This window comes from Sylvia atricapilla, chromosome 5 (genome assembly GCF_009819655.1).
Source record: "Sylvia atricapilla isolate bSylAtr1 chromosome 5, bSylAtr1.pri, whole genome shotgun sequence".
Taxonomy (NCBI): domain Eukaryota; kingdom Metazoa; phylum Chordata; class Aves; order Passeriformes; family Sylviidae; genus Sylvia; species Sylvia atricapilla.
In genome coordinates, this window is record NC_089144.1 from 34494775 (window position 1) to 34506788 (window position 12014).

The window sequence follows — 12014 nt, forward strand, 5'->3', positions numbered from 1 at the left end:
AGTTTTTGTTATCAAAACTCTCAGGAATTCATCAAGGTTATTGAGAAATACAGGGCTAAAATAAGAAAAGAAGAGCCTGAGAAAATAACTACCAAGAATGCAAAACCTAGATAAGGGAGGCACAATGTGGTGATGGACGCTGATCAATTAGGTGTCCTGAAGGGTTCGTGCAGGACGTGCGGACAAGGCAAGGCAGCCAGTGAGATGATGCATGAACAAGCAACTTAGAATCTGTAATTGTAGCTTAATGCAAGCCATAAATTGGCTTCTGCTCAACCATATTGGTTGTGCGTTCAGATGTCCCATCCTCCTGCAATTACCCATTCACAGCAGCACCATTGGATCATCATGAATAAAGTGATTGCTTGTAACACAAGCTGGCCATAAGTGAGAGAGGTGGTTTGTTATAAAGTGTGGTTTATGCAGATTTAACAGCTTTGTTTAGCCTATGCTTTTATCTCCAAGAACAGAGGACATCAGAACTATTTCTGCCACTTGAAGGTAACAGAGTTACACTACAGGTTGTAGTTCATACTTGGCTGAGAAGTTACTTACAGGATTTTAGTTCACTGAAGTACCTCACCAAGAGACTTTCTACACCAATCCTGTAAAAATCCTTGTCAGATCTCAGACATTATGTTTGCCTCAAGAATAGGAACCCCAAAACCATACACATCTCAACACTGACAAGCAGACTCCTACAAACCCAGACACTGAGTGATTCCCCCCACCCCTATTTTTAATTTTTCTTTTCCTTTTTTTTTTTAAACTCAATAAAGGGGGGATGGGGGTAGGAAATGGAGGCTAGATTAACTTCTTTAAAATAATCCAGTCTCTGTTGTGATCCTCTATTTCTGGTTTAGTTAACAAGCTACATCAGTCTGACCAGTCCTTTCCAGATTGCCTCCTAAAACAGGTAACAAAATGTCTCTGTAGAAACATTAGTGACCGGCTTTCAGGAAAGGTAACAAAGACACAAGGCAACAAGTAAGAATCAGGCCGTGTTACTACCTACAAGTAGAGTAATATGGTCCTTAGGCTCTTGAACAAACATGTTCTGATGACCTCTGTTTATCCCTGGGATTTTGAGATCTGCCTAATGCAATTATGTATTAAAGCAAGTTTTGTACTTTAGGCACACCATGATCTGGAAATATGCTTAATCAGAATAATCATTGCTTGAAGTGCATACCAGGGAAGGCACCTGCCTACCTTATTTCTGTAATTTTCTCTAGCTGTTCTTTGGAAAACAGAATAATGGACCAGACTCAACTTTTGAACCAACACAGTAGAACTACATTTCTTACTGAGAACAGAATTCACTTTTATTTTAGATTTAGCAAAGTGTTACTTTTTCAGATATGCTCAAGCTCTGTTTAAATGCCCCAGGTAACTGCAAGACCATGGATGTATAACATACTGGCCAGGGACAAACAGGAAATGCAACTCAACTGTCCTAAATCCACTGTGAGCTCAGCATGTCATGCAGCAGCTACAGTAATTTAATTAAGTAACTCCAACTGCCATGGTCTGACCTTTCCCATAACAACAACTAAGTCCTAGATATCAAACTGCAGAATCATCTGCTTAGAAACATCCTCTAACCTCTCACATTTGAGCCACTGCATAGCTTATAAGAGTGAACAGTTTTACAGGGAAGGTGTTCTCTCAGTTGTGACAGGAAGAGATCTACAGCCAGTCCAATGCATCATCTTCTTCTAGGTCCATTTCATAAAATTAGTCTTCTAATTAATGAAAAGTTCCAAAAGCAGAACATTCAGAAAGTTTAGAAATAACATGCACATTCAGATTTCACTCAAAAAAAAGTCCCAGCCCTAAAAGCAATCTAGATCTCTCTTCTACACAAAAACACGTACAAAACAACTGTCTAATGAGCAAATGCTTCATTGTAAGAAGACTTGCAAACAATTAATTAATGTATTATAAGTAGGTCTCCATGTACTTATGTGAACACAATATGCCACAGATACACACAGCAAAGCTTTAATTAGGTAGCCCTGAAAATAAGCAAGACTGGTCCCTTAAAGCATCTACAGCCAGAGGTCCTAGGCAGGAAGGTGTGGCAGAAGGCATGCAGGGCACACTGCTCCTCTTCTTTTGTGGGAAGTGAATGGAAAGCTACTAGAAACACTTTTCTACTTAAATTGTCGCATTGTCTGATGTGGTAGGAGGGATGTGTTACAAAGTTCTCCTGAAGCTAAAAGGAGAATCCAGACAAATTTACCATCTGGGTAAAACTGAGGCATAAGATAGGAGTTTTATTAATTTAAGTAAGTTTGTGATTAGGATCACATTTCATTTATAGGACTAAAAATGTACACACAATGCTCTAAAATGCGGAATCCTACAAGGAGTGTGTGGGGGGGGGGGTGTGGAAGACATTTATTTATGTCCGTCATGCACCACTGTTAGTATCCTGAGCTCTGTATTTTACTTAGTTTTAAAACAAACAAAACCCCCAAACATAAAATCTCTTGCATATTTACTTCCTCAACATCAGGAAAGGATATGGATATTGCATCCACCAGCTTTAATTGCTGATTCTGTGTTACACGAGCTCCAGAGCATTTCTGACCTCACTGGTGTGAATTACAAAATCCAGTAGTCAACTTTGCCTATTTCTAAACAAACACAAAGCTGTTAAGTCTTGCTGATGGAAAATAGGATGGCTGCCACCTTAAGATCTTTATTGCTCTGAAAAAAAGGTTGACAAATATATGCTGCAACCAATCAACTACAAAGCAAAAGGTAGAGAGGGAGCAGGAGAACAGAGATTTTCCCCACAAGGCTGATTCTAAATCAATGCTACTCACATGAACAGTGTACTGTTTTTAAACAGATCAGATCTTTCAATTTTGAAGTTAGAACATGAAAATTTCAGTACTAGATAACAGTTTATACATGAGAAATGTTTGATCTATGTTGCTAGGATAGGTTCCTCTCATGCTTTTTAAAAACTATTATTTATTTATTTAGGCTGGGACAGGAATCTCTGATACAGCATGTTCCACAGGAACAAAACAAACAAACAAACTTTCCCACAAAATTTTCTGCAAGTGTATTTAAGTAGGAGAGATCATAGAAGGCAAGACAAAAATGACTGACCAATTCACAGCAAGTGTAAAGAAGAGAAGACTTAAGCAAATAATTTTATTTTTACTGCAAGAGAATAGGAATGTGCTCAATGACTGCATCTCCAAGACTAAAGTCTAAGCCTAGCAATATTTTAAACATCTGATGCTGACCAAACAACCTGCTTTTTATAAATGATTCATGTAAAAAAGCATAGTTATACTGACAGGAAAGCAAAATTTAGTCTTGTTACCATCAGATAAAATCTTAGCACTTGGCTATTGCAGGACTGATTGCACACTACTTGTGTCACATCACAGGAGTCAAACTGCTAGAGGATGCAGTCAGCTAATATACGAATTTATATTTCAGCATTGAAAGAATTTTTAGCTTCAATTAGTACAAACAGTATTTAGAGCTAATATAGTAATGGTGACTCCTTTTTAAATACATGATTTTGAGCAAAACTCAGTTGGGAGCTGAAGACTTAAGAATACAAACTAATACTTCTTGTTTTTAAAGTCATGATTCAGATTTCACTAGATAAACCACAAAGGACCCAGTACTCCTTCTCTGTTTTAGTTCCCTTTTCCATCAGGGTGACTCACATAATGGGCTGCAAATAGAGTTTACAAGGCTATTACTATCAAGCCCACCTGTGAACCCAAACATCTTTTCAATAATGAAATGATCATGTACTTGGAATCTTAGAATCTTGTTAACAGGCATTTAGATGCCACACATACTGTCAAAGACAAGAACAAAGACGGTTATGAGGAAAGACACGAAAAAGAGCAAGTGACACATAACAGGAAAAAAGTTTCAGAAGTGGGCAAGCATGGATAAGGATTTAACTATCACAATAAGTTTTAGAATGCCCATTTTTACATGGAACACGACTGGAGAAAAGCAACTTCAGTATGATCTGTAACATGGGGCCCTCAGAGTGGAAAATGTCCCATTCATTCTTGTTTCTAAAAACGAACTTTGAAAAAACTCAATGCTTATATTATCTATACACACCATACTTGCATGATGAGCCTGTAAGGAAATTTGTGGGGTGGAGATAAGGAGGAGGGAAGGGAAGAAGAGACATTATTAAGGACCGGAGACAGGAGGAAAGTCATCTGCAGCAGTCAAATGGAACAAACCTAAGGTAATAATCTTCTACACCAACACATCTCACAGAAAAAATAACTGCAATATAGTCTTTAAAGACAACACATTTGCAATGGATTTTCATCTGGGTAATTTGTTTATTTTTAAGACAAAAAGAATCCTCTCTATTACCTTTCACTATTCTTCCTTCTTTTTAAAACACTGGTACTAGCATTTAATAATGGGCAACCCTGAGAAACTTACACAAAGTACAGTGGGTTGTATATAACCTACTCATTCTATTTTTGTGCAGTGCCAGAACCCCCGAGCCAATCCAATGGTAATTCCAGTAGAAAACAAACACTTTATAGATAACGTATTTCAGCTCTGCTTTCTCCAGCAGTAAAACTTGTTTTCTAGTACTTCAAACATAGGAAAAAATCCAGAATATAAAATTCAATAAAATGCCACTCTACTATTGATGGTAGTTACTCAGGTTTCTTCCATACTCTGTCACAATAAATAGCCTAAAATGAGTTCCAATTTTTTCCCAGCTACATACAGAGTAATAATGTGTAGATGACACAAGTATAATACCTGGCCTTTTATTATTAAATATTTTCACTGAAGTGCAGTGAACCTAAAATCAGTACTCCCCTCTTCAACAGCCACCCATAAATGCCTAAAGGATCAATCGCACTGTATCAGAAGAGTCTGGAGATTTAAATTGACCTCTGGCACATCTTGGGCACACATTCCACTGATGTTGATGGGGAATGATGGACAGGTTAATTGCCTAGGTTTTCCATTAAAAGGCACACGTTGCATACAGCACTACCTGACTCCTAAGCCCTAGCACACCCTTCTGCTGAAGTCACAGCTGCTTATCAGATGGAAACCTGGGCATGCTCATTCCCTCCTGTTTTCCAAGGAGGAAAACACATGAATGCAGGCAGGAAGGAGACATAATGTGCTCCAACAGGCAGTTGAGTCACTGAGAAACCTGGCCTGCTCAGGAGCCCTGCTGAGCACACCTTTCCTCTAGTCCACAGCACAACCCATGCACGAAGCCACGGGCAAGTCCTGCATCAACTAAAAAAAAACACAGCAAACACACACCCTGCACATTTCAGCCTCTCTTGTTTATGGAGCAGGGATAGCAAAATGCTAATAAGCAAGACTCACTACTTAAAAACAAATAAAAAAAATTTCCCCCAAAGTGAGCAAAGTGTTTAAGATTGATGGACAGAATGTGTCCATCCAAGGGCAACAGAGAGAGCAATTGAATATTGGTGTTCACTAAGCATCAGAATCGGATAACTAAGCCACATAGTTCTCAACCAAAGACACTTTCAGGACAGCTCTTTTGCAAGGTATTTCTGAGAATTTCTAGTGGAACCAGGACAAAATCTGCTCAATTTGTTTTAGGTTTTTGCCTCTCCCGTGATAAAATCTGCAAAAGCGATATTAATATATGAAGTCAACTTTGAAGGTTCACTAGTTAAAGATAGGGGGACTTGAAAAACATACAACCTTTCCCTCAGTGAGCAGAATCTGGCCCGAGGATGTTTACAACTGTCCCAAGTTGACTGGAATTCTAAAAATGTAGACCAGCCTCCAGAAAATCTAGATTTAAACCAAGCTGTTAATTAGCATGCTATCACTTTATCTCAATCCAGAGCTATCTGAAAAGACTTTTTAGAGTGTGGATCTACTACAAAAGTTACTCCATTCTTCCAATACCTGGCTGTTTTTGTCCTCCTAAGGAGGTCATCAAGTCTATTAGAATCCTTAAGTCAACTTCCCACCACCTTAATTTTCTGTTCAAAGAATAATAGCAACTCTGCATCTTGAACAATGAAAATCCACAGATCATACACATACAATGACTATTTTCCTTTCAGTAATGCACTCTAAGATTTACTTGCTGAAGAATTAGCCTGTTCTTCACTGGAGCAGCATTAGGCAGGATGGGTGAACATGGTTACACACCATGTCCCATTCTCCCATCCCAGACTGATGCAGCTCTGCAGATTCCTCTATTATTATAGAGTGTTCACACAGTGTTCTGAGGCGGGATGTTGGACATATTAGAAAACCGAACTCCTGACAAAAACTTTTTATATCTTTATTCCACAACACACCTGAAACAATATAAAAAATTAAGGTATTTTCTGGGCCATCACACATCTCTGTCTATCTGCTGCCAAGACCATATCAGGTTTCTCACAGACAGATCACCTATAAATCCTGAGGGATTTGAGGATACCTATTAAATTAGACCAAAAGGTAACACTCAGTTTTGTCAACAAATGAGCTACATCTTTTAAGCTTTCTCCCCTCATTTATGGATAATAGCTTAGCAGATGAGATACATAATTAAATATCATAGCTTCCAAATCAGATCTGGAGACTGAACAGCCATTGCCAGCCTAGAACACATTGTTCCTAGTAATTTGGCAGAGGTGCTCTACATAACCTGGCAGTAGGGAATTTCTATATGGTGATGTAAACCATATAGATGTAAACCACCACAAAATAAATAGGGTGTCTTTTCATTTGTTTTCCATTGAGGATCTTGGTACAGATTCTGCTGTGCACATTGCTTTACAGTCTACATGCATCAAATAAACACACTATGTAAATCTCACCTCAAATTTATCCATAACAAATCACACTTGACTGTTGGAGTTTTATGCAGAAATTACTGACTTGGTGAGAGGGAGCAAAGCACCCTATTTCTTTAGTCTTGACCTTAGCAAGGCTTCCAATAGAATCTCACAGGAATTGCATGGGACCACTGGAGGTCACCTGGTCCAACTCCTCTCCTTAAGCAGGACCACCTACAGCCAGCTGCCCAGGACTGTGTTCAGACAGCTTTTAAATATCTCCAAGGATGCTCCCTGAGCAGCCTGTCCCAGTGTCTAGTCAACCTAATGGTATCTTTCCAAACAAGCTGGGAACATATGGATAAGAGGAATAGAATACAGTAAGGTCAGAAGCTGACTGGACTGAACAACTGGTGGTTCAAGAGACAGCAAATTACTAGCAGCATTCCTCAAAGGTCAGTACTGGGCCTGATGCTGATTAATATCTTCATCAGAGCCAGGGCTGCCATTCTTTCCCTGGAAAGATGAAGGAATTTCTTGACAGCAAACTTACAGAGTTTGACCAAGATAAATGCAAAATCCTGCACCTAGAACAAAAGAACCCCATATTTGAATTATCAACTCAGGAAAATAACCCCATGCAGGTAGTGACTGCAGACTGGCTGGAGCTGCAGCTATGCACCTAAGGGCTGCAAGGTGGCTCAGGTATCCAGAGACTCTGTAGAGCCTCCACCCTTGCAGATATTCAGAAGTAGAGTGGAGAGGGCCCTGAGCATCATCATTAACTTTCAAGTGAGCCTGGCTTTGAACAGACTATCTCAGACTAGATAGCCTCCAGACCTAAGTGACTTTATGATCTGCCTGAAGCAGGTGAGGCGTCTGACAAGAAGACTGTTTAAATACTTCTCTTAAAGAACTACATGCAATCACTTTCTGAAGTGGTAATACACAGGTCCCTATCAACTTCCACAACTGGGCTTTTAAGAGTGGATTTTTATATCCTTGTAGAGTTCTGGGTCTACACACAGTGACCAAAAGTCAGGCCTTTACTTCACATTCTTCATAATCCAAGTCTAAATGGCAGTATAAAATACTAGACTATTAGATTAAATTGGAGTAAAACTTAGATTAATAAATAACATGGGAACAATAGCCATTAATTATAATAGTAAAATAATGTCTTATTTTAAAAGTGTTACTTTGATCGATGGCATATTGCATTCATCATCAAGAATTTTCATATCGGGGTATCAACTTACTACATCACATTGATCTCAGTTTTATAGTACTTAAATTAATTTCTGTTTCTCATCATCAAGAAATACATTTTGCTATCATGGTTTAGCTAATTGGCAGGAAGACAACACTGGTTAACAAGCGTGTACACGCACAGACGGTCTTGCTTGCGTCAGCTTAACTGAGAATAGAGGAACAGAACTTCAATCCATGGACCAAAACTGAAACTTGATTTTCACCAAAATTCTATAACAAGAGTGTTCGTAAAACTTTCTTTCAGTTTGAGCAAAAACCACCCAAATTAGACCCTAATTCAGTACTGTCCCATACCATATTCCAGATGACTCTGAAGGCTCATTTCTCAACAAAGGTAAAAATCTCTTAACATTTAGAAAAAACTGAAAGAATAGAGGAGCACTAAACATTTTTCACTGCCATTCTGCTTTACATGGCACTGGGAATAATAACAAGGAGAGCCCACACAGTTCTCTTCTGAGTTTGGCAAAGCAGAAGGCAATATATCAAAATCTGAATGATGTTTCAGTGCATAGCTCAATCAAAACCAAGAAATGATGCTTTTCCAGTTTTCATGCTGATGGAACTCCGACAAGTTCCTCAAGGAACACCTCATGTTATCAGCTTTTAGGTATCTAGATATGTAAAAGCCAAAGTTCCAATCTCTCAGGTTGGATGAAAGGTTTTTTGCCTACCAACACACAGATAATCCTGGCAGAAAAGTCATAATCTAGTCCTGTCATCAGAATGTTAGCTAAGTTCTCTAAAGGTATGAAAATGAGGATGTGGATAATTGCTACTTTGTACTGGAGGGAACTGTACTTACAGGAACTAACCTCTTGTATGGATGAATAACATAATCCAATCTAATTCTGCCTTTGATGAAACCAAAACACAGTTTAAATAACTTTGAGATTCCCTGTCTACTTTGAGATACATGGTAAAACAAGGGAGAAGGCATGAAAACATCTTCATGATAATCTACCAAGAAGAATACAGGGTTTTTTTAAAAACAGAAGCGTGGATTTGATAATAGATGCTACAAATGTCTCCTTCCAGTGGTAAGAAATAGGATTAGAAGAACAGATGATGTTTCTAAAGAATGGATTTTCTATCTAGTTTTATAGCTCTTCTCAGAGTGTTTTCGTTTCTTGAACTGAAATCTAATAAAGCAGTTTGAGTTTTGGGGTGTGTTAGGGGTTTTTTGGGAGGCAGTTTTTTGCTTAAAATTAAACATATGTACATCAAAGCCCATATGCTAATAAACACTAATCTTTCTAATTGCTCTTAAAAAATTAGCCTCCCCCCCAAATTATGGTAAGAAAGTACCAATTATAGAGAGATAAATTAAAATATCAATATAAGGTCAGAAAGGTGATTATTGATTTCAGCACATTTTCCTGTAAGGTTTGAAACTGAAATCCTATTCTTCATCTACAGCATAGGACTCTGTATCACAAAGGTATTTTTAACACAACCGCAAGTTAGAAAACACACATTTTTAATCGTGGTCCCAGCCAGAACGGGCACTTGGCAAAGGCGTCCCACATACTCTACGCTCCATAAAGACAGCTCTCTTTCTGAAATTGCCACTCAGGACTTTTCCAATTCTCAGAAACATAAGGGTTGGGAGAACTTTTACCCTGACGACGCGTGAGATGCTTCAGCCAGAGTGTGTTATTCACGGTTAAGCAAGAGGAAGACAAAACTTCACAGAGGTTTGTTAGAGAGACCCGCCGCCAGCAAGCGCCCACGAAACGCCACCTTTACCCACACCTGCCCCTATTTGATTAGAACAAAAAGCCTTCTCTCCCCTCGTCCCAGCGCCCTTACCTTCCACCGACCGCCCGATGCTGTACAAGTGAGTGAGGGAGGGGTACGCGGCGTGAACCCCCCTCAGGTACTTCTCCAGCTCCTCGGTGTGGTGGTACCTAAAGTCCAGCGCGGCCGCCGCAGAGACCAGGCAGATGATGAGGCTGCCCACCACGTCCTAGAATCAAACAGATGAAGCTGCCTCCGCGGGCTTGTGGCCGGGAGGCAGCGGCGGGGCAGCGGCCGGCCCGCGGAGCGCCCTCCCGCCATCCTTCCCTCCCTCCTTCCCTCCCGGTGCCCGTGCCCCGCCGTGCCGGAGCAGGTGCCGCCGCCGTACCGCGGCCGCCGCCCGCATGCTGCCGCCGCCGCCGCCCCGCTGCCGCCCGGCCCGGCCCCGACTGACGCGGGCCCCATCCGCTCAGCTCCCCGGCCCGCCCAGGGGTCGGGGCCCCGGGGGAGACAGCCCTCCCCTTGTCCCTTGTCCCCTCCCTCCTGCCCGCCCCGCCGGGGGTGCTCACCTGCGCGGGGCGCGGTGCCGTGCGCTGCCGCCCTCAGCGCTGCCCTCTTTTCATCAGCCCCTGCTGGCTTTTCCTCGGTTTTTTTTTACCGGAGAGGGCGAGCGGTGTCTGTAGTGATTAAAACAGCCCAAACACCGAACCGGGGAGGGGCGCAAACGTTCGCGTTTGGACTTTTGGTGCCGTTTCGCTTCACAAGGAGGGTTGATAAATAAAAGCCAAGCTCCTCCTCAGCACCTGTGTGGTCCTGGCGTGCGATCAGGACGGCAACACCTGGGGCCCAGAGACACAGCCTGCTGCGTGAGCCGTGAGAGAATTTATCTGCAAATCCAACAAAATCTCTACCTAGTGCTATTTTTCCTTTGGCTTGTTTTGTTTAAAGATGAGTTTTTAATAGGCTTGTATTCACATACTAAAAGGACTGGATTCTATCTACAGAATTAAGTGCTTTTCTTGGTTCTGCACTAACCGCATTGCCTTGGGGATATCTTGGTCTTGGGATTCACCACGAAGACTTTTTCACCACCTTTTGTTGTCTTGAAGAGAACTAAGAGAAAGTTAAGCTGGCTTCCAGCAACAAAAATTATGATTGTGTCTACATTTATGTTAAAATATGAATGTGGGTACAGCTGTGTATTAGAATACAGCTACTGGTAAATTCTGTATAATTCTACTGAGAAAAAAGTTACAACCACCAGTGGGATTTCATCTGCTTCTTCTGAAATTTACTATGCTGTTAATGTCAGAAAAGGCTGTTAGAGGAAATGAACCTATGAGCTAGTCTCAAATAAAAAGCCCTGTATTCCAAATAGAAGACACTCTATTTAACAAAAGTTCTCGTTAAACAAAAAGTTACTGTTAAATTTAAAATTACCATTTTTAAAACATGAAGTTTTAAGAAAATAAAAGTTGAAATTATCTTTTAATTCAACTATCTGTAGCATCCATTGTACCAGAGGCATATATATTTAAAAATGTAAGATATCCACATCCAGACCCCTCTTAGTTCTTGAGAGGGATTTTCATATGATGTACAAAAAGGGATGAATGCAAATTATGAGGCTACTTGATAAAACAGATATGCAAAATTATATTATATAGGGTTCCTTCCAGAATGGTATTCTGGGGGAGGGGACAGACCCAGAGCCTTTCTCCCATATATTGACTCCACCTCATTTTAACTGTTATGACCTGACAAGACCGTCTCTCTCTTATTGACAAAACAAAATTCTTGTGAGACTTAAATATGGATGTCTTTTACATTCTGTAGAAAAAGAAAAAATCATAGTTCATTCTGGTTACCATTACTATGGGAAAGAAACTGTGGGGTTACATTGCAAACATGTCTCCAGAGAAGCAGGAGGGAGACATCGAGTATGTGAGCTTCATATTTGAATTTATTTGGCTACAATATGCATATTTATAGGCTCCTTGAAAGATGATCTGGACACACCACTTTAAGCAGGGAAGAAAATACACTCAGATGGTAATCCCACATAAACATACCTGAAACCTTCCCAAGATAATCACATGAAATCAGAGATCTCTGACTTCAAGACAAAATAGGGTGTTGGCAATGTGGTAAAATCACAAGGGGTGTAAAAACTTAATCTCAGCGAAATAACTAAAGTCGACT

General features: G+C 40.4%; 1 protein-coding gene across 2 annotated transcripts in view; it reads right to left on the bottom strand.

The window, feature by feature from the left end:
• The window catches only part of CPM (carboxypeptidase M), a 28835-nt gene extending 18590 nt beyond the window's left edge, over positions 1-10245 (bottom strand). The window contains exons 1-2 of one of the 2 annotated variants that reach the window (XM_066319162.1): positions 10201-10245; positions 9885-10041 (exon numbers count right to left, since the gene is read on the bottom strand). In XM_066319162.1, the coding sequence (XP_066175259.1) occupies positions 9885-10041; positions 10201-10218 (175 nt within the window). In that variant the 5' untranslated portion in view covers positions 10219-10245. Of the gene's footprint in view, positions 1-9884; positions 10042-10200 lie in introns of those variants that run through there. The other variant, XM_066319163.1, reaches the window with a different exon arrangement.
• Between the last annotated feature and the right edge of the window lie 1769 nt (positions 10246-12014).